General features: G+C 35.0%; 4 protein-coding genes across 5 annotated transcripts; 2 read left to right on the top strand and 2 right to left on the bottom strand.

Moving 5' to 3' along the window:
* The first annotated feature begins 51 nt into the window (after positions 1-51).
* LOC123317407 (zinc finger-containing ubiquitin peptidase 1-like) lies at positions 52-4,341 on the top strand. The gene is made up of 9 exons (XM_044903925.1): positions 52-506; positions 569-701; positions 755-921; positions 976-1,177; positions 1,240-1,521; positions 1,579-1,860; positions 2,216-2,441; positions 2,499-2,722; positions 2,808-4,341. The coding sequence occupies exons 1-9, from the start codon at positions 262-264 to the stop codon at positions 2,850-2,852; spliced, it is 1,806 nt and encodes a 601-aa protein (XP_044759860.1). The 5' UTR covers positions 52-261; the 3' UTR covers positions 2,853-4,341.
* Positions 4,342-4,587: 246 nt separating this feature from the next.
* LOC123317406 (unconventional myosin-XIX-like) lies at positions 4,588-8,770 on the bottom strand. Of its 2 annotated transcripts, none has more exons than XM_044903922.1 (14): positions 8,684-8,770; positions 8,526-8,625; positions 8,332-8,435; positions 8,035-8,278; positions 7,555-7,724; positions 7,216-7,453; positions 6,850-7,104; positions 6,568-6,800; positions 5,828-6,010; positions 5,653-5,775; positions 5,216-5,394; positions 5,097-5,157; positions 4,869-5,043; positions 4,588-4,817 (listed from the first exon to the last, which is right to left on the bottom strand). In XM_044903922.1, exons 1-14 carry the CDS (start codon positions 8,726-8,728, stop codon positions 4,603-4,605), a joined length of 2,325 nt encoding a protein of 774 aa, XP_044759857.1. In that variant the 5' UTR covers positions 8,729-8,770; the 3' UTR covers positions 4,588-4,602. The 2 variants fall into 2 exon arrangements, with proteins under 2 accessions (XP_044759857.1, XP_044759858.1); XM_044903923.1 differs by having other exon boundaries at positions 4,669-4,810.
* An 853-nt stretch (positions 8,771-9,623) lies between these two features.
* LOC123316787 lies at positions 9,624-16,694 on the top strand. The gene is made up of 11 exons (XM_044903013.1): positions 9,624-9,713; positions 9,789-9,953; positions 10,015-10,160; positions 10,430-10,595; positions 10,648-10,824; positions 10,895-11,047; positions 11,149-11,373; positions 11,421-11,610; positions 11,971-12,098; positions 16,032-16,235; positions 16,553-16,694. The coding sequence occupies exons 1-11, from the start codon at positions 9,648-9,650 to the stop codon at positions 16,649-16,651; spliced, it is 1,719 nt and encodes a 572-aa protein (XP_044758948.1). The 5' UTR covers positions 9,624-9,647; the 3' UTR covers positions 16,652-16,694.
* Positions 16,647-24,622, bottom strand: LOC123317403. The gene is made up of 14 exons (XM_044903918.1): positions 24,535-24,622; positions 24,380-24,482; positions 24,085-24,149; positions 23,878-24,026; positions 23,634-23,824; positions 23,327-23,448; positions 23,049-23,275; positions 22,378-22,899; positions 22,221-22,324; positions 21,905-22,124; positions 21,299-21,514; positions 20,698-20,906; positions 20,453-20,639; positions 16,647-20,402 (listed from the first exon to the last, which is right to left on the bottom strand). The coding sequence occupies exons 1-14, from the start codon at positions 24,605-24,607 to the stop codon at positions 16,710-16,712; spliced, it is 6,081 nt and encodes a 2,026-aa protein (XP_044759853.1). The 5' UTR covers positions 24,608-24,622; the 3' UTR covers positions 16,647-16,709.
* Positions 24,623-24,646: the final 24 nt, after the last annotated feature.

The following is a 24,646-nucleotide window of genomic DNA, read 5'->3' on the forward strand; positions in this document are numbered from 1 at the left end:
AGTTTTTTTTCTGCTAAATTTTTTCATTTCTATTGCGGTTAATTGATGTTCTGTGGCGGTTACTATTTAAGTAGGTCATTTCGATCGTTCCCAATTTTCAATTTTCTTCGTTCATTAAGAAAATCTTCTTCGTGGAAATAACCCAGTTTTCCTGTATGCATCACGAAGCTATAATGAATACTATCTGAATTTTTTTGAATAATACTTCTTGATTCATCTATTCTAACCTCCTCTCCTGAAACAAATTCTGATCTGCTAAAAATGGCCAGTTATCAACCAAATATGGCTTATGGCTGTGAAATCTGCGGTGCAGAAGAATTATCAGAGGAAGATTTCAGACAACATACCCATTCTCAGCATATAGATGGCAAGGGGGCCTGTCCGTTTTGTGGACTTACTGCTGTATCAGCATCTGAGCTAACGATTCATGTAAATCAGGCTCACTTAGATTTCCTTTCTCCTGAATCAGAAGTTAATATGACTTTCATAGATGATACTAGTCCAAGGTATATATTTGCTCTACTTATGTTGATATACTATATCAACTTCAATTACCTCCTTTTTTCAGTGAATATAATGGAGACATGCTAAATCATGGTGATCAATCAAACATTCCGTCTTTTCCTAGTCATTCGAATAGTTTTAGTTGTAGCTCAAGTTCATTGAAAGCAAATATAAATAATATCAATGTTAATGCTAAGGTAATATCGCATTGACAATAGTACCTGTCAAATTCAAAATATCAAGTTTTCAGGTCAATGGAGGAGGTGATTTCAGCCCTAAAAGATTCAGTCATGGGCATGGTTCCCCTTTACGATCTAGTTTGGACCTTAAATTGAAAAATTCCATGTCAAAATTGCAGTGTCCTCTTTGTAGTTTTACTAGTACTAGTCCTGATGAGATACAAGAACATGTTAATAGGTAAAGTGAATATGATCAAATATGCCTCTAATATTAATATTTTTGGATTTTCAGAAGACATTTTGACCTCACCTCGCCTTCTATCTCAAAAACAAAGGAAGAAATTTTTTCTTGTCCTTTGTGTGTAAAAAATTTTAAGTTGTCTTCAGATCTAGAGTTACATGTGAACATTGAGCATAAAGATATTCTTTCTCCTGCAAGTCCACCAAGGAGGACTTGCCCGGTTTGTGGAATAAGCCTTGATGGCGAGGATAATGTGAGTGAATTTTATCAAATCTGATGATGGAGTTGGTCATTAAATCTCTATTTTCATTTCAGACCAGTGCTGCCAGACATGTTGAATCTCATTTTATGGGTAATTCCCCTAGCAATTCCGAGAAAGCTGCTTTGAGAGAAAGAGAGCAAAAAGAATTCGAACTGTTGAGAGCCCAGTACGGGATGGATAACCAAGGAAACTTCAGAGAACAATGTGTTACGAATATGCAAAGAGCCGTATACGCTGGTGAAATGAGTGTTTCCGATTATTACGAACGAACTCTGGATTTGAGGGCAGCCGAAAGTAGTGGAATCGATGACTTCAGTTCCGTTACTAGAAGTATAGTAAGTAATTTAGCAGTTGACAACAAAGATGTTTCATTGATTTTTCGAATTTGAAAGGTTCCTAGGGTACGTGCCATGAGTTTAAATGCACAGAACGTAGTACGGACCCTCTTATGTACCTGCGTAGATCATTTTGCATCATCTTATGGCGATAAAGGATGGGGTTGTGGCTATAGAAATACGCAAATGCTGATTTCTAGCCTACTAACTCACACTGGTTACAACGAACGTCTGTATAGGCTGTGGCAAACTGAGAAACCTCCCAGAAGTGCTGTTCCAAGTATTTCTAGGTTGCAATCCCTTATTGAACAGGCTTGGTCACAAGGATTTGATGTTCAGGTGCGTTTTAGGGATAAAAGATCTGAAATGTAATGCATTTTTTATTCAAAGTGAGCATCTACATATATTCAAGAAAAATTTTTTTTTAAGAAGTATTATTTGGCTTAGTTCGTCTGAAATGAAATTAATAGTATATTATTCAACAAGCATATTATGATGGCTATTATTCACACCAATTTCATTTACCAAATGAGTTTGGTAAATCATCCAAGTAAATAATATGCAAGTCCTGTGAATAATGGTTCATTGATCACTAGTGACTGAAGGTCACAATGCTCAAGGAAACAGATGGATTTTTTTTTATTGCACTGTATATTCACGAACCAGAAAGTGGCTAAGCTAAATTTGATATTAGGGGTCTGAACAGCTGGAATGTAGACTGGTCAACACCAGAAAATGGATCGGGGCAACCGAGGTTGTGACTCTTTTATCATTCTTGAGAATCAAATGTCAATTAGTAGACTTCCATCAACCTACCGGCCCTGGTGGAACCCACCCAGAAATGTTCAATTGGGTGCTGAAATACTTCGAGAATTCCATCGGTGGCGAGTTCACGCCACCCTTATATCTACAACATCAAGGTAGGTTTTAAATAATTAGCAAAAGATGAAATCATTTTGAGACATCCAAAATTGAAGGGCATAGTCGAACGATAATGGGCATCGAAATACATCGCGATGGCAGTTTGGTGATGCTAGTTTTGGATCCTAGTCATTCCCCACAACAGATGGCGCAGTTTGGCGATACAAGCAGCGCGAATGCATCGTTGAGGTTGTTGAGGAAGAGTGAAGCAGCTATGAAAGCCACACAGTATCAAATTGTCGCTGTAGTTGGGACAATAGATAATGAGCAACAGTATCAAGTAAGTTATTTCTAACTCTAATGGATGCAATGATAACATATGTTTGAAATTTTCCAAAGTTTTTCATGGGCTTGTCTTTTTTCAGCAATCTAAAGTTTTGAGGGGGCTGCGTTTTCCACAGGATCGGTGAAAATTCGAGGAAAACCCACCCGAGCTAACCGCACTACCTTATGCTGTTCATTTTTGTGCAGAAATTTTATCAAAGGTACGAATTTTCATTTAAACTATCTCAAGTTACCTGCCACTAGGATATATTTCGAATAGTTATTTATCTAACGACATCGCCTTTAAAATATATATTTATTCGAAAGTTCAATTAATTGAAAATCCATATCTTTAGAAATAATGCAATAAAACTTTGACAATTCATTACTTATTGGAAAACTTGAAATTTTATCATGCTAGTAAGACAATAAAATTATAGCTCTTTTCCTCATCTGTTTATGGTCAATTTAAAATTTTAACGAAGAGTATCAGAAAAAAAAATCAAATATTTCGAATAAAATGTCTTTATAGCAATATGAGAAAACTGATCAATCGACATATATGCATATTGTTTTCCATTGCTCAGTGCAAATTGAAATACTCAATATCAAGTGAACTGCTCCAACTGAACTATTTATACATATTTAGAATTCGGTCTATTAATTTATATTTTTATTATTGTAGTTTGGGTTTTTCAATTAAAATCCTTTGTTCATTTTAAATGCTTACTCTAATTGTGATTTACATTTAAGTTTGAATCCAAGTACCTAGTTTGTAAGACTTGATTTTATTGTTGTTTGTTTTGTTGAACTTTGATATTGTACATACTTTTTATCTTATTATCATGTTGACCAATTTTATCGCATAAAGTCGCATTATCAAAATATCTTGGGTGCTTAAATCAGATGTCAAGAAAAAGAAGAAACCTTGCTTTTATTTATTGTTGAAGCTTATCAGTATTGAAAAAAATATTCTAAATTATAGTTACTACCATTGAGTGAGTGGGATTCCGATTATTTCCTAGTAGGATAGATTTCCAGAAATTGCAACAAGCCATTATAGTGTCATGACGCTTCTTTATAACTTTTGGCAGTGTGAACAAGCTGTATAAAATTGTATGAAAACAAGTAAAAAGTAAATAATTGATGATTATGATGATAAGCTTGAAATTAGGACCTCCAAATAGTTTTGGATAGTTAATTTCAGAATATAGTTAAAGCAAACCTTATTAGAAATGTTGAAAAATGATCTGACTTTCAGATTACCATTTATAATATAAGAAAATCTCATTGATGATTGAAATATCAAGATATTTTAGTATTTGGAACATGCTGTAACCTGTTATTTGTGAAAATTTTATTGTTTCCACTATAACGAATATCAAAACAATTAATAGTTATAATTATTAAGAGTGAAAAATTCTAGTCATGTGTTTCCATGAAAATGGCCAGAAGACTTAATTTACAAAGTCGACGTTAGAACAATGTGCTTGTTCATTCTGTCATCTGTTGACTGCTAAAAGTTCCCAAATAGGATATATAGGTATTTGATTTATCAGATATCACCTGTTATTTGATCTCTTAGTTGTAAAGACACATTTTAAATTGAAGATTCAATAAATTATCTGAAAATTATTTTCTATTTTGTTATACACTTCGAGGACTCCGAAGTTTAAATAATATCCTTTCCACATATAACATCTGAAAATATTAAATGTATAAAACAGTTGAAAACATCAGAAATTCAATAATAATCTAGAAAATATCAACAAGTCCTTTCGGCAGTTCGTCAATAGGTAAAACATAAGAATAAGGTAGACACGTTTTTCTTATGTGGAATCGTACTGGAACCTAAAACAGATATTGGAGCATATTCAATAATTAGAATTTCAGGTATCAAGTATTTAGTACCTCTGCTATTTTTATCCTTGAAATTAATCGTTCTGCCTTGAATATCAGTCTTGAATTTTTTAATGACCTAGCATCCTTATTTTTATCTTCCCGATCTGCTGATTTGAAATCAGCATTTTCTATAACAGTCACTTGGTCTAAAATGGAATCGATGGACTCATCATAAAAATATGAATTTTTCGTTAGATTTTTTCTGAAACCTTGTTAAAAACAATATTGGGGATGACTAAGAGTATTTGTTTTAAACATACACCGCTGAATTCTACTAGCTGCCACGTGTCGTTTTCTACTTCTAGCCTTCCACAATCGCTGAATTTTCCTGACAGAGGAAGCCATCAAGATCATTTTATACTTCAGAATCAAGGAAAATGAGTCATCGTTGAAATAAATTTTGTCCCTTCCAACATACACCTTTCCTTCCAGTAACTGAACGAACGAACGAAAATAATTATTAATGATTAAAGAGTGATTTAACTCACTCCACGCAGTTCCTGCAGAATCATCAAGTCGAAATTCTTCGAGAAATCCGTTTTCGAAAGCCTACGGAAGTAATGCGAGTTTTTACAGATTAGATATTTTCATAGGAGCATATACTCACACTGTGGAGAAATTTTGAAACTCTAAATCCAAGGTATCGATGATTCCGTTGTATTTTAATTCTTCCATGAAGAATGAGTCATCGAAACGATTCGGAAGCTGGTTCTGGTTGGGTTTTAAGCATTTGATGTAATGCGTGTCTGCTTCATTTAAGGAAACCATTAAATTGTCCAGAGATTTCTGAAAATCCCTAGGCCCTAGCATAAGAAACTCTACTCTACAGGGCTCGACAGTGTGCCAATACTTCTTTGTGGAAAAATTAACGATTTTGATGTGATTTTTGAAAACCATCCGACATTACTGCCACACCCTCAATGACCACCTCATAGTGAGGATGAAAAATAACGCACAATATTCATATTTCATATGGTTGCGGAGGATGATTTGGTCACTGATTGTTTGTTATCGAATTCGAATACATTTTGGTTTAGATTTTACCTTGAACTTCGCCAATAGTGTTTTGCTGTGGGATACTTGCGAATCCTCATTCTCCAAGTTCAATATTTCCGACAGAAGGGTCAATTTGGTTTCTTTCAAGAACAAAATCATCTCTTCCGGCAGCTGGAAATAAATTTTTAGACGAGTCTTCCCAGGTATACCTACTGACTAGTACTTTATCCCTATTTTTGCCGACCATGGATCTACTGTCGTATTCAACAACTCCAGCGTAGTGTCTTATGGAAAATTTAGTACTTCTGTAATCCTTTCTATCGATGAAAAAATCATTTTTTCTCAGACAGTTCGACAGCCTGGTGGCTATGAATCTGTCAGTGTTATACCTTTTAACCAGGCATTCCTTGAAAAAGAATATAAATCGATTAACATCCATTGATATAAAAATCGATCTAAATGGAACTAGCCAGCTACCATCACTCGGAATATCAACAAAAAGAACATTTCATCGTCAAGGAGTAGATGATGATAATGATTTCAGTTATATTTTCTGTCAGAGTGAATATTGCAGCACGAATCCATTTGCTCCAAACTCTTTGGTTTGTGTTGCTCGAAGAGGTCAAATAAGACCAAAATCATGGTCAGCATCAACTCTTACTGGAGAGAATGGTCTTTCTATAGGTACTCAGAGTGAGTGAATCAATTTGGAGCATTTACCTGCCTCAACAATGAAGGCGTTATCCTTTTTTATGATAGTTTTAATGAAAACTTGCTTCTTGCTCTTGTTACTGACTCTAGCTAGAAAAGTGTGAGTTCAGGACAACTCAACCAGAAAATTATATCTTCTTCAAAATCAGTTATCTTTACAAATAGCAAGTCAATCTACTTTTTATGTGGATTATTGTAGAGATAAAAGTATCCACTTCCTCACAGTATGAATCAAGATATTTTCACTCGTACCTCATTCAGAATACCAAAAACGGATATAGTTCCATCTAGAAGGCTTATCCTCTTGTTGTACTTCGACATATCGTACTTGACGATCTTCTCACACTTTTCGTACATATAATTAACTTGTTTGTTGAAGTAATCGTTCATATAGAATTGCTGTAACCTTTCATTCGCATAATTAATACACAACTGTTCGAAAGTGTTGTGGGTGAAAATTTCAAAACCATAAATGTCTAAAATTCCTGCAAGCATTTCATTTAAGAACGTTTTTTTTCCAGATCCCTCTCTTACCCAAACAATCGTGTTTTTTTCTATAATAAGTTTGTTCGTTTATTTTTCCCACCAGCCAGTTGAAAAGTTTCTCGTATAAAAATCGCATTAGGCTGTTTTTCCTCTCGTTGCACTCCTCAATGTTAGCGCAAGAAGTGAAGCATAACGTACCTCTCCTAAGTTTTGGCGCTATCAATCTTTTGGTGAAAAGTTGCGCTAAAGTTGAAGTGCTGCATTGGAAAATCCAAGCGCAAAAATTCAAATACTGCTTACATTCTGGAAAATTCATAGTTGATTCAATAGCTCGATTCATGGGTGTAGTTCTGAACCAAAACCGTGAGGTCAGGGAATGTAGAATTTGTACAAACATAGCGACAATAATTTTACCTTGAAGTATAACCAGAGTTTCATCATTACAAGTGAAGATAATATTGCCTAGATTGAGTATGAGTGATAATATCTGCAATACGTCATTGACCTCCTTGATATTGAGGAAATTCATCATTTCCACGACGTCAGAAAAAGAGTTACTTCGTTGGTAGGTCATTCTTGGACATATGGCATACTCTGTAGTTTTACTGAGGTACACTTTCTCCAGTACATTTTCGTCCAAATCGTTCAAAACCTTCAATGATAAAAAAACAAGGTTTTGTTTGGACGGAGCTAAAGTATTTCCTCTTCAGTGTCGCCTTTTCAGAATTTTAGAAGTGAACGATTCAGGAATACCTGATTGAAAATGTGGAAGTTTGATTCGCCTCTGTTTGGGCCGGAAACTCTGGATTTTTCAAGCAGGTAAGTCTGAATGTAAGATCCCACGAATTTTCCGTTGACACATTGCATCTGAGTCAATTTCCCAAACCTAGAGCTGTTGCAGTTGTGAATTGTTGAGGCATTACCTGCAAGCATGTAAGAAACGAGCTCGTTATTACGCCAAAATTTCTCATTTCAAAAGAATGTACTATTGTTGGACGTGGAAATAAACCAGTTCACAAAAAATCTAATATAGAAGCTTTGAAATTACCAATAAAATTACGTGTCCATTCATAAGAACAGTACAAAGTTGTATAGGATGTTTCCCAAGAACCAAATTCCGATTGTAATACATCCTTTCACAAATTTTACATGGGAGCTTGTTGTGAAATGGCTTATTTCGCTATAATCTATATCCTGCTGAAATATAGACACCTCCCATTTTGACATCCTTACCGAAAGCTGCCAGGACCGTAACAGCCGAACAAGTTTTCCGCAAAATATCGTTCAAATCATCGCCTTCGTAGTAGGAATGCTGGTAGGCCAGATATTTCAATGCCTGATAGCCAGAATACGTTTTTCCAGAACCACTGTCGCCGGATATCACGATTATTTGGTTGATTTTGCCCAGTTTATTGGACAATTTGAACAGGGCCCTGGAAACAACCGCACCTACGCTTGGATCGTTCTCCTTGTCTTCCTGAAGGGTTGAATTGTGGCAAATCATCAAATGCGCAATTATCACACGTCTACCTGTTTTTCCGAGTTTGAGGTGTAAGGTTGGACGGCAATCAATGTTTGTCCAGACCAAGTGTATATTTGCTTCTTTAAAAATCTGTACTTGATCAATTTTGTTACTGGAAAAGGATGTTTGGTTTAAAATTGCCAGTACCAATGTTTGAGGACAACCCTATACAATGACAGTATTTTGGTCTGTTTGCCCTTACCATTTTCAGGTGATTTATCTCTCAAGTTGCAGATATTGTTTATGAAATAGAATTGTTTAATATCGTCCTCATTCATTTCCAAGGTACCTTTAGGATATGTCTGAAAATGGATAAAAATTATCGCACTTACTAGAGGACAATATTTTTGGTCTATATACCTCTTCGGGCCTAGAATTTCCATCCGTTTTCAAGGCTCTGGCCATTTAAATTACAAATTACGCCTTTTAGAAAAATGTCATTAGTTTATGACAATACTAAAGAAAACGAGGAAAGCGCTGACTTTAGGTCAGGAGCTTTTGCGGGTTTGTTAAAATTCATAACCAGAGAGTGGTCATCCATCCAGGTAGTCAACGAACCAAATGCTGCTTCGTTCTCAGAAAAAAATCCCGATATTTCCCAAACTAAATGAGGAATTTTGCCCAATAGCAGCATGAAACAAGGAAATGACTTGCTCGACCTCAATGTAAATCTGCGTATTCATGGTAGCATCAAGAACCAACAATTCTGTCCATTAAAACAAGTACCTAACCATCCATATCTCATGGTTTTGAGTAAGTCGCCGAGAGTAGATTGATGTCTTGAAGTCTTCGACGAACTGTTTCAACCGAAACTAAAACATCAAATTCGTTCAAAAGCCATTGTTGTCAGAAACCGATCTTGTGCAGGAGTGTAGATCTTGGGCTTCCACTTCTCGGTCTTTCGGCCACATTTTCAGTTTCTCGATATCGATTAATGAACCGCTTTCACTAACTTGTAAGAAATTGGCTGCAAGTTTACGTATGGCATTTTTGTGAAACTATGCTTGAGATTTTGAATCGGATTTGATTGTAATAACGTAAAACAATAACTGATACAATATTCTTAGAAACGTAAACGACATCAGGGCAAAATTATAACGCTTTCGTTCTTAGGAACAAGAACAAACGCGCAAGAAAAGTAAGTTTCAGCCCAGCAAGCTCCAAAAGTAGTTAATATCTATTATTGTAATTTGGACACAAACACGATACTACGAACGTCGCCTAGCTACAAAAGTTTGGTCGATGTATATTTTCACCTTATTCCTACTCATAGGTATATCATTCATGTGAGTCAATTTTAAAAGCTAAATCCAATCACTTGAAAATGAGATACACAAGTAGAACTGGTTTAGCACCAAGTGCAACGAAGAAACTGTTGAGGAGAAATCGGGTGAGATTAAATATTCACTTGTCATCAAAATAAACTCCTAAAGACCGGTGTTGAAGTTTTTTCTTCCCATTTTAGAGTGGAAAAAATTTAGACTTCAAACCAGACGCCAGACCTGCACCTTTCGTTTTGAAACCATTGGCGGGTATCTACAACCCTTACAGATATGGATGCTCACTCCTATGCAACCACCCAACCGATGAAGATGCTAGGGAATTGCTAAGAAGAGCTAAAGATACATGGGTATCATCGCCCAAATAAAAAAATGAGAAAATAAAATTTTATAAATGTCCCATGCTTTTAGGTGAATGAAAGCAGGAGAACTATTCTGCATGAAGATGAAATTGCGGCAATTCGAGATAACCTAGAGCATTTGCAAATGTATTCGAAGCAAAATGACACCATTCAGACACCAGTGATAGAAGCTATACCAGAAGAACTATTCAGACGGTGATTATTAACATTTGCAAGAAGAAGTTCTGATACCTTTTAATACCAATTTATGTTCAAGAATTTCTTGAAAATAACAAAAAGCATTCCGTATATGAGTAATCCACTTTCAAACATCGGCTTCTTAGGTTTTTTCTTAAAATAAACAAGTCAATGCTGAATGTGTGGTACCAACTCGTGAAACACCCAATAGTTCATTGGTTAGGAGATTTTATCAATTGAGATGATGTGGATTTATTGGCAACATTGAAAACATCGTTATGTTTCAGCTATACAGAAACAGATTCAAGACCTCTTACCCCAGCTCCTACCCTTTCAAGCTCTGCCACAAGAGCTTCTGGATCAAGAAGGTGCTTCACGCCTGATCCTATACCTATATCCACAGTCAAAGAAAAAACGATGCTCGTTCTCGACCTGAGAAGAAGTCACAGCCAGGTAAATGGATCATTAACCTTGGCAATTTTTACTGACGATGAAATGTTCACAGGATTTGATATGCGGTGGTAATGCATTTCTCGATCCACCTTTGATTTTGATTCAACAAGTTCCTACTAGAAGAGGCAGTCTGGATAGTTTTATTGGTAATTCGAACAGAGCTAAACATGCTTTGCGTATGCCAGCAACTGCAAGAACAACGAATACTCAAAAAGATGTAAGCCCCAAGGTAAAATAAATTCAGAATAATCGAATGATGGCGTTGAAAACTCGGGAATTATTAATTTTCCCTCACGTAGAATGAACCACCCATGGACCCTGAAGACGATGACAGAAAAACAGACGAAGAAAATGACGAAAATTACATTAAAAGAAGAGGTAAAAGGAGGCGTAAAAAAAGAAATGGTTCTACGGCCCTACTTGTTCAAACATCAACTGATCCAGAAACACAGGTAGGCACCTGATACCAACATGTACCTATGGATCTAATTCAATAAAATATCGGTTCGTAAAAAATAAAAAAAACTGTTATATGCTCGAATATCATTTGTAGGTTGGCACGGTTGGTTTAGACTCCAATAACGCAAGTACCAGGCCCTCTTTGGTACCTGGATCAGCAGAAGAAGCCGCTGTCCAGAAATCAGCGTCTCAAAATCTAAACGACACCAAAAAATCCGGTCTTTTTCGAAACGTAGAATCGTTTTTAGACTTCGACATATTGAAATTATTGCGTAGAGAACTGACAACGGAAATATACGATAATGAATTCGATTGGAAGGTGAGTTTTTAGACATTTGGTGGATATCTTCTGAAGATTGGTTTCAGCGAAGGATTGCTCTGGGAGAAGCGCTAAAAACCCTAACGAATGAAAAAAATAATTGCGAAGAATTGCTGGCTCTACAATCTGAACTGAATCTGCCGCCTATCAATACTGATCTTTGGATAAGCATACCAAGGGTGTTTTCTAGGCAGAATGCTAGATTTGAACTACCGCCATTCAGCAATATGCTCAAAGGTATTTTTTATAAAAAATACATCATTTTCGAAGGGGTATTCTCTATTGTCTCCTACAAGACTAAAAGTCGACCAGGGAACTACTACCCCTGGGCAGCTATGTTAGGGTAAATGTTTGGTCGTTAAAAACTACCTTTCCATTGTGGAAATGAAATGGGGCTTGAGCGAATTCAAAATTTGGTAAACTTTCTTTCGATTTGATGACCTTTTTGTTAATTCATCACTTTGGTATTTCATAATATAGTCTATTTTTCTATATTATTCAACTAAGATTTCGGTGGTAATATTATGCATATAAAATATGTAATATTCATGTACTAAATAGAAAAAAATTCATCATTCATTCATCATTTTTTCACAGATATGACCCCAATGGAATACATTGCAGACAATGTAGATGTAACGAATAGAAGAAAAATAATGTACAACTCTATTTTCAATAAGTTCAGAATGAAAGAGGTGGATAAAGAAAGAAGATTGCTTGGAAAAGTATGTATAACAATGAAGGAATGATAACGCAGGGATGCAATGAATACAATAATAAGAATTAATTCAGATGTATACGCCGATATGAATATGAACAAGTGTTACGATCCGAATTCAACTAACCAATTTGCCATCGTCAGGACAGGCTTTTTTTCTGAGGGTAGATAATTGAAAATTATGAACGATACTATAAAGTGTAAATGAATAGTTGCGAAAATTTTAGGGGTGATTTCTTGTCAAAAAATAGTGTGGGTCTGTAATACTAAATTTTTTTCAGCAGCCCCTGCTTAGATACAGCTCCCTAAAAATGCATGGCTCCTGAAAAGCAATTTCAATTTTTTTGTGGAAACCAGAAAACCGATTACAATAAAATTGAGCACATTTTTATGGGAGGGACAAGACAATGCAAAAAAATTAGTGGTCTTCGCCTATAATTTCAAGAGTTAAAAAGCCACCCCTGAAAATTGTTCAGCTCGACTTCGATTTATGCCCCACCTCAGATTTTGATGATTATTTTTTTATAGATAGAATATTTCATGAGGAATCGAATGCTAGTAATCTCAATCTGCGGAAATTTATAGTTCATTAGCTATGATTTTTTGAAATGTTCGTTAAATGCACTCAATTATGACATTTGAATGTTTGTTCACTGTAATTCTCGATTAATTCGAATGTTTTTCTCAAGAGAACTCAACCAATTGGGATTTTGAGGTAATTCATTGGAAGAAATGTGAATAATTGATCAATTTTGGCTAAAAATTCAACTGAATTATTTTGAGGTTAGGTTGAGTTGTTAGGTTGGGTTAGGACAGTAAAAAAACAATTTCATACATGAAAATATCATTTTTGGCGATTGAAATTTAAGTTTAAAGGACCGAAAAGTGAAAATATAATTTTTCATGATAATATAATGATATAGCACGTATTTTGATGAAATTTTCGAAAAATCGTTTCTCTCAAATTAAAAGTTTGCCGGGATTGATAGTTGTACGAATAGATTTTGTATCTTCTCCTGCATCCAGGAAAAAATCGGCAAAAAAATCTGACGTAGGCACTTTGTCGAATTTGAGAAAAAGCACTTTACAAAAATTTCAAAAAATCATAACTGCCGAACTATAAGTTTCCGCAGATTGAGACTAATACTATTCGATTCCTTATAAAAAATTCTATCTATAAAAAAATAATCATTAAAATCCGAGGTGGGGCATAAATCGAAGTTTTACCGAAATTTTTTTCCTCATTTATATTATACCATCGAAAGATAAATTTTAATAGTTTTATTAATTTGGACAAACGAGGTCTACTGTGATTTCTTGCTAAAAGTAACGGTTTTTGAGAATTTTTATCAACAGGTACCGTCAGTCGCATAGGCTGTAATTATCTTCGAACATGAATTTACCTAATAGGCGGATATCATGCTGACATCTTATAGGGGAACACCACCAAAATTTATTTTTGTTTGCCTCCTCACTCCCATAGAATGTATGCACAATTTAATTTCTGTCAGGTTTCTGGTTTCTATAATAAGAAAAAAATATGGATTGCCATCTGTAGTAGATTGTATCGAAGTGGAAGGGCTGTTAAAAAAAAAACAATTGTTCATGAAATACCCTCACTTTGTTTTGACAAGGATTGGCCACTCAAGTTTTTTCCCAACTAGTTATTCACACCCTGTGAATGGAATAATATCTGTAATGAATGAAAACATTTTCTGTACAAAGTATAAGAAACGAGTTCTCGGTAGGAATGCAAAAATGCCTATCAGCCTTTCTTAACTCATCTAAAGACGCGTAGAATCAGCAATCAGTCTTGTGGATTTGTCGGTTGCAAATATGAGCATCAGCATATTGACAATGTATGTTGAATTGAAAAAAAATATCAGGTAGAAATAATTGTGAAAGAAATATGGGGATTTCCCCCATTAGCCCCCCTGTAGCGACGCCAGTGAGTCAGAGGGTCATATGCCATTACCATTCCATTTAAAACTCTCATTCTCATTTCACAATGGAGAAGGTAGGTATACAAATCATAAACGATCCCAGACAGTCTAGGACCTTTTATGATTTGTATAAGTACCTTATAACAGAGACAAACTCTGTCTCTGCTTATAAAGTCCAGGCTAGACTTTATGACAGTATTAGTCATTGGTGATCTAAATGCCAAACACGGTGTTTCTGAAAATCTCAGCAATAAATCTTAAGGAAGAACGTTACCGAAATTCTTAGAGAAAGAGGTAGACTGCAATTTACATACTTGGCCAGTCCAACCCTGATCCCTTATTATTATATAACAAAACTACCCCATCGACAATAGAAATTTTGTTGGCGAAATCCTTTACCCGGATTAGTGAGCTAGAGCCTTTACCTGGAATAACCCTCTGACAATGTCGTCAAATTTATAATATTCGGAAATTTCCAAAAATAAGACTTCCAAGAAGATCTTTATTTACGATACAACCACCAACTGGAAAGAATTTCGAAGAATTCTCAACGACAAAATAGTTATCAACAACCCCATAGAATCTGTTGAATGTTTCAGATATTGTTGATTTAATTAAACTTAAAAACTTGTTACGACAAATGAAAGATTCACGTGGATAAGAAAAAAACTGAAATGGTCGCAATCAGCAGAAAATTGAACGATAAAAACATAATTACTCCTCCCAAAATTAACGACCACATTGTACAAAAAGAATCTGTGAAATATCAACACTTGTTGATTTTCATATGGGCGAATGGTATGCATCTGAATTAATTCTTATTATAGTATTTATAACTAAGATGTCTAAAACTCTGGTGTATTCACTGATTCGATTTTGTTTTTAATTTCGTGGGGATATGGGATCAGTTTCGTTTTTTCCACTGTAGGTAGCGCTGCTTAGAATTTGACTCAAGAATATGTATTTATAAGCGATTATTGGTGTGTGAAAATGTATTTGTTTCGAGAAAGGGTGTAGAACATTCATTTATTTAACATGTCGTTCAGTAAGTTCAGTTTACTGTATGGACAATCAAGAACTATTATAGCTAAGAATTCGGTGTTGTTGTAATTTGAGGCAGAACCAAATCAGATGAACGAACATTCGGGACTGACATAGCTAAGTTTTATGGCAACTTCAGCAATATGTCAAAGAAACTGTATTGGAAATACGTAATGTAAATAGTGAGCATGTATTGAGAATCAGAAATACATATCTCTATTCGAGTCTGTTCTTTAAATATTCTTCCTGAGTAGTGAAAATTCCCTTTCCGTCAACTGAATATATTGGATATTCGGCCAATCAACTGTGTTTTATTGAAATCATATTGAATTACCCCCCTCACGAATTCATGTTGTCAAACGGAAATTATCTTGAAGAAGAACAGTAAATACTGATTCGAACCCTTATTCGATAATGTTGAAATATTGACAGATTTGTTTTTACAACGAAAATTAAACTGTAAATCACAAATATTCCTTAACAGCTGACGAAATGGGCCAGTTCATATTTTGAACTCGTTGATCGATATTCGATATCAAAGCCAAACAAAATAAAACGAGAGAGTATCATTGGACTTCCTTTGGTAGAACAAGGATAGAACGAAGCAAATGACATGGTGGCGCCGCCACGAAACTGATCCCATATCCCCGATATTCTGAATTGTTGATGCTTGCAAAAAGTGACAAGTGCACACACCAGTGTTTTAGACATCTTATTTATAACTTATATAAAGAATAACCTAAAGACAAATTCACAAGTCGAACAGACTTATAGCATTGATAGTTTTGAAATAGCTGAAATTCATTTCAAAAATTGACTGTTTCGTTATCTTTCTCTTCATAGAAAATATCTATAAACTGAAAACTAGCTGAATTCATTACGTTTTTCAAATCTTAGTTTCTTGGATGAATTAATCAACATATAGGAAAATTTCTTCACTAATTCATCATTTGAAGAATATTTTAGATGCTCTTCACCTTTTGATGGGTCAAAAATTGCCAATTCAACCTCTAGAAGATTTCAAAGAGTTGGTTGGTTGGAATGATGAAGAACTTTACGACTTTAAGACATTTTCTTGTATTTGCGCTACATGCGAAAGGTTACTAGCATCGAAGTACAGCAAAACTGTACCAGATAGAAAAGCTGATCCATGTCACGAGGTAAATGAGATAAATTCAATTGCAAAGATTAAAAATGGGCTTTGTATTCATCATGAAATTGGTAACACCTTTAAGATTATGACATATGAATAATAGACGATATTAAAATTCTGTTCATAGTTTGAGCGATGTTGGTTTGCTTGTTTGATTTAGATTGTAACATTTGTTGATTTTTAATCAGCGGGTGTTATAGATCTTAATTAATATCATTTATTATTATCATACGGTCCCTGCAATCTGAGAACTTGGTGTTATATGTATATGAATTAAGTCTGTATTTTTTGTGTGATTTTTTCAATAATTTCTGTCTTCTTTAGCTAGAATCAGCCGATTTCGAGTCGTTAAATCGGAAGCTGCAAGGTCAAAACGCCAACGAAAGATTAGTGAAAATCCTCTTCGGAATAAAAAACCTTTAAATTGAATTATTTATTGAACAGAAATAAACTATCAAGAATTAACACAACGAAATAAATACTATAACAAAGGACTTGTGTTTGTTCTCTGAAACCTAAGCGGTGAACCAACCAAATACTTGGAACATATTCTATCGATATCGCTCTTATTCTCCTTGAAAAATCCATTCGGCAGAAAATTAATACTAGAATCACTTTGTTGCGATTGCACAGCCACATCCAATCTAAAACTATCGTTTCGACTTATCCTAGTGAAATCTTGAAATTTGAACTCCCCGAAACTCTTGGACCGATTAAACTCTACTTTCTTCCTCCTCTGCATGAATTGACTACAAAAATTTATACTTCGGGATAACGAATCATCACCGAAACCCACAAAACCTTGATTATCTGGTTTGAACTCAAATCTATTGTAATTCCTCTCGTTAGAAGCTAAAAATGCGGACATCTTACTCGCATTCTGATCGCTGAATATAGAAACATCGATAAGTGTGTTACTGTCGAAAATTTTAGTCTTTGTTCCTTTCCTCGGTTTATATGTTTGTTTTTTTGTCGGCAGTATTATGGTACCATTTTGGGTTTTCCGAAATGTTGCAATATGTTCAGCGTTCTGGATCTGTTTTATCGAAGGTCTATTCATTCGTTGAAGCAAATATTTATTGTAGGCTTCAACGTCTAGGTTTTCTTCCAAAACTATTTGATCTTGCTTGTCGAATTCTTCTCGTATCTGATATTTGGTTAGCTTAACCGGTTTGAATATCGATTTGCATTTTTTAGTTTCTTCTTTTTTTGTTTTCTTCACTTGCTGTTGTTCTTTAGGTCTCCGCCTGTAACCAAGATATTTTCTTTTTGTAGTTCGTCTCGATTCAGAGGTTTCTGAAGCAGCTCCGTCAGGATTCAACGAGTCTTCGTTGATTGATGTAGAAAATTCTTCAGATTTTTCGTTCATTTTACTTTTTCCGTCTTTATTTTTTGAAGTTTCACCAATTTCATCAGAAGTATTGCTGAGAAATGTATCAATTTTTCCTTTATTTATATTGGATGATTCCAAATCACTTTCAAATGGGATCGAGGATAATTCGGACAAAGTATTTGTAGAATATTCAAATATTTTGTGATCAGTCTCTTTCATTTTATTTTCTTCACATTTTCCTTGGTATTCATCATCACTATTAGTCTTCCTGGAGGGAAAACGATCCAAATTCCTTCGTTTGCTTATAGATGACAGATCTGTATCAACTGCTGTTTCATAATATATTGAATTTGTTCTATTCTCTTTGTCATCATTATCATTAGAATCTTTCGAGTATCTTTCGATAATTTCTGTTATTTGATGCTTATTATAATTCGTTTTAGATCTTATATCGGATGAAGAATCTGAATCCTTGTATTTATCTTTGACGTAAATTCTTTGGACATCAGATGACGATGTAGAAACAGGATTATCCAAATTTCTTCTCCTACTAGCATCAGAAATGCTGGTAGTACCTTTGTCTCCACTACAAGTTTCACCAGATGAGTCATCGTTTTCCATAAGAGATTTGTCTACTTGAATTTTTTCGTTATTTCTGGGAGATTCCATGAACGTATTCGAATGATGAAAATCATTTTGGTTGAAAATCTCAAGGTTATTTTTGATGTTATTTATTCGTTCTTCAGGTCCATGTGAAGTGGTTGTGGAAGAGGAATTTTCTAAATTCCTTTTTCTACTCGCCTCTGAAAGGCTGGTAGATACGGTATTCTTTCTGCTGGACTCAGTTTTTTCCTCAGTTACTGTTTTGAAGGAATTTTGTTCATGTTTACTTCCATTTTCATCTTTGTCCATGTTATATTCTAATGAATTTGCTTTATTCTGGTATTTATTCAATTCTAACTGTTCTTTTGAAATGGTAAGATTATTGTTCAAGTAGCTATCCAAATCAGATTCTTCAAACAAGTTTTTGGGTGGTTGGAAATGTTCAGTGGGGTATTTTTCACAACAGTTATTGGTAGAATTACGATCGTTTACATATTTTTTGTTGTCAGCTATCACTGAATTCAAACAGTTCTCATCCATATGTTCTTTTATTTTGGTTTTAAGTGAGCAATTATTTGATTGAGTGATATGTCCCTCCATTTCAATGTTAATGGGTGCATTTAAATTGACCCCAAATCTATCTGTGAGCGTCAGCTGTGTGCCTTGAATCACAATTTCATCATTTGGGGTGTTTTTCTGTTGTCTGGAAGAAATTTTTTCATCCTTCAATATGGAAATGACATTTTCAGAAATTTCTTGGTGGGATTTCCTGTTGGTTTGATCATTTTCGGTTGAGATTTCTAATACATCAATCTCTTCGAAAAATATGTCAGCCGAATGGCTCAAAAACTCTCTCGTTTCTTCCAAGATGTCGTCATATTTTTTGTCTTCTTCACCAAATGATAAACTTTCATTATTAGGTCCTTGTAAAATGAATACTTTAGGGATAATATGTCCATCTTGATTAAAGAAGGAATTGTCATCTTTCTGATCATTTTCCTTCTGAGAAACATTTCTTGTTGTTTTTTCATCTATTTGAGTTCTTGTATTCGCATATTCCGAAAATTTTTGATGATAATAATTACTGTCTTCTTTGTATATGTTACAAACAGATTCATCTTCTTGTTTTAAGGGCTGATTGTTTAGGATGGATGAAATTTGGCTGGTGTCTCTCGAAAATCCATTCTCCGATTGGAAGGAAGTGTCGTCCCTACTTTCAGAACAGTTTGTGAAATTCATAGATCGTTCCTGCTTGGATATAATAGGCGTAGATGTTTTGTTTCGGTTCTGCAGCAATCCTAGGGAAAATGTTATTTGATCAGTTTCATTCAGAGTCTCCCTCTCACTTTTGAATGGAGATTTCGAATTGAATCGTTTCCTCAAAGGCGGCTCGGATGGCTTCAAAAAACAAAAATCGGTCTGATTGTCTTCCCTCGAGAAAGAATTGAATGAACACTCTTTAAATTGCATATTTGTCGCTGTGTGCTGTTCTTGTTTGTAACTGTTCTCCAGGGAATCCATGAAATTGGGTTTTTCACAGTCATCCATCTTTTCCACCTCGTACAGGTTTTCCGAACTGAAGTTTTCCTTAACAAATTGCATCTCTTGCAGTAAGCTTCTATTGATCTCGTTAACTTCCTCGAAATCTTGAAGGTTGTCATCGGTTTCTTGAGAACAACTTCTCAGATTCGAATAGTATTCCATATCGACGTTATTATTTGAATTACGACTTGAATTATTCTCCACGCGTTCATCGTTTCCATTCAAGAGCACATTACTCAAGATTTTAATATTCGGATTGTTATCAACTTTTTTATTCAAGTTACCGTAATTAATTCCCACTTCGTTGGTGGGTTCGTATGATATGTGAATTTCCGGATTCAACAGGTTGATATTTTCACTGTTTTCGCCGATAAAGCAAGATAATCTCTTGTAACTAGTGTCGTTGGAATCTTCTTGGATTAGGGAATACTCAACTTGATCTACCGCTTCACTCAAAACATCTTCAGGCACAGTATCATCAAAATAACCGAAATTTCCTTGTAAGGGTTCTCCTTTCTGGTTAGTATTGTAGGTATAAAATTTCATATTCGAATTTTCAAGTTCCGTATGATAAAAATTCATCAGTTCGTTAATTTTAGAAGGAATCATCACACCTTCGCTTCTGTGTTTTTGCAAATCCGCTTCTAGATTATACCTCAATCGGTGTTCTTTCGATATTTGCTTTGTTCTTACTTCCTGAAACCAAGTTCCACTCAGTAAGTATTCGAGATGGTCATATTATGTACCTTTTCCGTCTTGGTATTGTGTTCCAGAAGACTGTATACATCTTCTAGAATATCAGATGGCCAGATATTCTTCACCATGAAGATGCCATATCGTTTGAGGTTTGTTACCCCATTTTTGATGCAGTGCTTGAAATTCAACTCGAGCGACTGAGGCCTGTCACCCGATGCTTCGGTCTCCATGAACCAGCTAAAATAAATACCTATTTTTCGCCCAATATGAACCGCTTACATCATTCTCAACTTACTTTTTAACATTCAAATATAGGTCACCCAGTTTAGTCACCAATGTAAAGTGTGACGTTAAATATACGAAAGCGGAGCTTTTAACGAAGCATTCACATATGGCCATTGCTAGGGCAGCCCCCTCCTCTAGCGATGTCGATCTAGCCAACTCATCGATTATAACAAGGGAAGAATCGGTTATATTGGACAATATGTATATTATTTCTTTCATCTAGAAAATCGAAAGAAGATAATATATCATGCTCTGGAGTGGGTGGTGCACAATCCACCTGCAATATTTCCAATGGAATGGTTCAAGTAAAACAACAGTTTTCAAATGATTGGTGATAACTATAGAGATATCAAGGAAAATACAAGTTTGAGAACTTATTCATTCAATTTACTCCGTCAATTGCCTACTTCCGACAGGAAAATTGTGCCATATCCATTAAAATGTCTTCAAAATGATTTGGCGTTTAAAAATCTAAAGAGGATTGTCACCCTACATATGTACATGACTTATATCCATCCGATCAAGCGATGATTGTTTTTCTGTATGAACTCCTTTCATTGAAAAGATCCCAGGTGCACAGTTTCATTGATTCATGATAGCATGCCACTTACCTCCAGAACGAAAGAAGAAGCCCCGCACTCCATGTTGTCTTCGAGGTAAACGCGGGCAAAAAGACGATCTGCAGGTCTAAATACAGCTGACGATGCTGGTATGTAAGACCCAATCTGCGCCATGACTTGTAGCAACATTACTTGCCTTATATAAATGCTTTTGCCAGATCCGTTGGGTCCAGTTATGATGTGGATGTTGAAGTTTTGGCAGCACGACTTGATGAGAATATGGATTGATTAGTTCGCTGAGTAAGCATGAGTTTGTTGAGAAAAAAAGTTAGGGATATTGAAAACAAACAGGCCAGGAGATTTTCTGGCCAATTTGCCTTAATAAACCAAAATATATATAAAAAACAAGGCCAAGCATGCCAAGGGCAACGTCACTGGATAAAACTTGTTGTCTTGGCATGATAAAACAATGTTTTAGTTGTGAACCTTTCAAAACAAATACAGACCAAAGAAAAAATCATTGAAGTGTGCATTTTTGACAGACATGAACAAAAAATAATTGAACTTGCTAAAAACTTGCTTCATGATGAACCAGAAGATTGTTAAAAGTTAATGTAAGTGAACAGAAATATGAAGGTGATCAGGTATTGTACTTACAATCAAATTAGGCACTGGCTTCTCGTGGGCTAACATATCAAGCATTGGATGCTGAGAGTCCTTCACTTCTGTGAAATCGGCAAACGTCGGTTTGACATAGTTATTCCTTATGCCAACCTCTGCCAATGATTGGATCACATCAATTAAGGCTATATCCTCACACAACCTGTAGAAGAGGCCCATATGTTTCTTGAACGATGTTAAAGTCTTGAATATCATCCTAAAAAATTTATTGAAAAATGAGTTCAGTCAATGAAATATCTAGAAAATGAAGATTTGAGTGGGGAAAAAATGATAATAATGAACAAACTCTTACACATTACTGATTTTCAAGATATCCGCAATAATATCATCAATTCGTGTTTGAAAATTGATCAACTCCATCGTTTTCATGGTAAAACTACCAGCTAAACGGCAAACCTAAAAATAAAAACCAATTTCAATATTATCGAATCAAAGTCTATGAAAAATACCTGAATGAATTCCTTAGGGATATCTGATTTTTTCATTGTTATCCTTTGGTGCTTATTGAGACTGAACACAATGTGATAACCTTTCGTGATGTTATTTCCTAAGGTTAATGGCAAATCATATTTATCCGCCAGCGTTTTCACATACTCCCTCATATCGTCTAGCCTCTCCGAATAAATTTTTCTCACCAAATCCAGTAGGCCATTTACACCAGGTTTGATGGCAAAGCATCTCTGCAACAGCCCATTATGGCTCTTTGCTGCATAAGCGTTCTCATGAATCAAGGTTCTAACAGAATCTCTAATATCAAGAAAATCCTGGTTTTTCAACGTTTTGGATATATTCTTGAACAACTGTTGATCGAATGTCGAAACCACTTCGCTCAAGGTAATGATGAGATTAACTAAGCCGTTCAAGTAGAGGATGTAATTTAATTGACGGTTTGAACAGGATTGGGAATCGTCAATAACAATGGTAGGTAGGGTCAGAAGCTGATCCACATTGCCTAGCTTTTGTAACATAACCTGAAAAGTTGAGACCGTTATCACTATCTCTATCTTTTCAAATACATACATCAGTAGGTCAGACTATTATTTCAAAAATGACGCGAACATTTCATCTAGTGTAATATGGTAGTAATATAGTATGAAAAAATATTGTCAGATTCATTCACCTGTATACTTTGTAGCTTTTCAGGATGTCTCATCAATGCAGTTACACATTGTTGACGTTCTAAAATGATGGAAGTCACATATGGTGGCTGCAGTAGTAAGGTTCTCAGAGCCCGTTCCCCAATCCTCGTGTAACAATTGTTCAATACACCAAATAATGTGGAATACTTGCTAGCTTGAAGGGGCTTAGTAGAAGATACCAGTTCCAAACGGTCTGCAGTAGAAACATCTAAAAAATTTTGTTATCAAAAGGAACTCCTTCCAAAGAACTTACACGCACCTATCACAGCATAACCCTCTGATTCCTGGTAGTCTATTCTGATTGAATTGTTTGCGTAAAAGATATTGAGATTGTTCTGTAGAAATTTGAATAAGGCAGAAGCAGCTGTAAGTGCATAATATCTGAAAAAATATTTCAAATCTCAGAGCTAAGATCGAATTGGAAGATTCTTGTTAGATACATCAGTGGATTCAACAGATTTAGATATGTGTTGTAAATTAGCAGGCATAACGTCAAAATTATTAAAAACGAATATAATGAAGTAGGTACTGGCTTAAATCTATTTTGGACACCTCAGATATATTACCTGTACTGGAGAACCAGTAGGACAGAATTTTGTGATGAAACACATAGTTCTTGAATGAACTCCATTCCACTAGTTTTATTATAAGTATTTCTTCGAACAGGTGTGTAACTGACTTGTGGAAATTGCTCTTTAACCTTCTCAATCAACCTGCTCTGATTTGCTGATTCAACAAAAGTCATTGGAACTAGGATCTGGAAATCCATGAAAGAGCATAATATTTATCTATTAATCTCAGAAATTTTACCTGGCTAGGGTTGAAAATGTTAATTTTTCTGAGTGTGTTGTCATAACTTTGGGTATCAGAAATTTGACAAAGTATTAGATGTGGTTGTGATACATTTATTACTGCTAAACCAACTTCACATCTTGCTTCTCCTCTTCCTTCTGACAATGCTATTACAAATGAACACCATTATTATACCAAAATATTTCTGAATGAAAAAATACTCACCTAACACTATTCTGGAATCTTCATTATTTATTGATGCCTCAGAGTGAACACCAGATGATGATATACTACCCAAAAAAACTAATATCACAATCACCTCTTTACATTGAAATTAGCAATTTCAAATTGTTCTGAATAAGTACTAATTACTTTTTAGAAAAACTCTATTTCAAGATTAATTGTGCTTTTATGTAGCTTTCCCAAAAACTTCTCAATATTGGTGGTAACTGCATAAATGCAGTACTTAGTTTGTAAGTGTTGAATGCTATAACTTAGGAAAGGTCCATAATAGTCTCACCTGTGACGATATTTTCCCCAATTCAAATTTGTTGACTGAGTTGAATCTCTTTTAGAAAGAGATGAATTTCTATTTGATGCTAGACCGACAAAGGGCTTAGATCCTGAAAATCATAATTATATTGTCAATTGAAACTCAAATTATTCAGTATCAACCATATCGAGGAGCTCTCCTATTGAAAAAGCCTGATTTTAATTTTCCACAATTAGCTTTCTCTGTAAAGTTCATCTTGAAATATTTTTTCTGATGATTTTAGAAAAGTTAGAA

Source organism: Coccinella septempunctata, chromosome 7 (genome assembly GCF_907165205.1).
Source record: "Coccinella septempunctata chromosome 7, icCocSept1.1, whole genome shotgun sequence".
In the NCBI taxonomy this organism is placed as follows: domain Eukaryota; kingdom Metazoa; phylum Arthropoda; class Insecta; order Coleoptera; family Coccinellidae; genus Coccinella; species Coccinella septempunctata.

Excerpts from the sequence above, each read along its gene's own strand:
- LOC123317407 (XM_044903925.1), top strand. The coding sequence starts at position 262 with ATGGCCAGTTATCAACCAAATATGGCTTATGGCTGTGAAATCTGCGGT. Across the intron at positions 922-975 it reads ATACAAGAACATGTTAATAG|AAGACATTTTGACCTCACCT; the intron begins GTAAAGTGAATA and ends TTGGATTTTCAG. Across the intron at positions 1,178-1,239 it reads GCCTTGATGGCGAGGATAAT|ACCAGTGCTGCCAGACATGT; the intron begins GTGAGTGAATTT and ends TTTTCATTTCAG.
- LOC123317406 (XM_044903922.1), bottom strand. The coding sequence starts at position 8,728 with ATGGCCAGAGCCTTGAAAACGGATGGAAATTCTAGGCCCGAAGAG. Across the intron at positions 8,436-8,525 it reads AGATAAATCACCTGAAAATG|TAACAAAATTGATCAAGTAC; the intron begins GTAAGGGCAAAC and ends ATCCTTTTCCAG. Across the intron at positions 5,395-5,652 it reads CACTATTGGCGAAGTTCAAG|AAATCTCTGGACAATTTAAT; the intron begins GTAAAATCTAAA and ends AGGGATTTTCAG.
- LOC123316787 (XM_044903013.1), top strand. The coding sequence starts at position 9,648 with ATGAGATACACAAGTAGAACTGGTTTAGCACCAAGTGCAACGAAGAAA. Across the intron at positions 11,048-11,148 it reads CAACTGATCCAGAAACACAG|GTTGGCACGGTTGGTTTAGA; the intron begins GTAGGCACCTGA and ends TATCATTTGTAG. Across the intron at positions 16,236-16,552 it reads AAGCTGATCCATGTCACGAG|CTAGAATCAGCCGATTTCGA; the intron begins GTAAATGAGATA and ends TGTCTTCTTTAG.
- LOC123317403 (XM_044903918.1), bottom strand. The coding sequence starts at position 24,607 with ATGAACTTTACAGAGAAAGCTAATTGTGGAAAATTAAAATCAGGCTTT. Across the intron at positions 24,483-24,534 it reads TAGGAGAGCTCCTCGATATG|GATCTAAGCCCTTTGTCGGT; the intron begins GTTGATACTGAA and ends TATGATTTTCAG. Across the intron at positions 24,150-24,379 it reads TGGGGAAAATATCGTCACAG|TATATCATCATCTGGTGTTC; the intron begins GTGAGACTATTA and ends TTTTTTGGGTAG.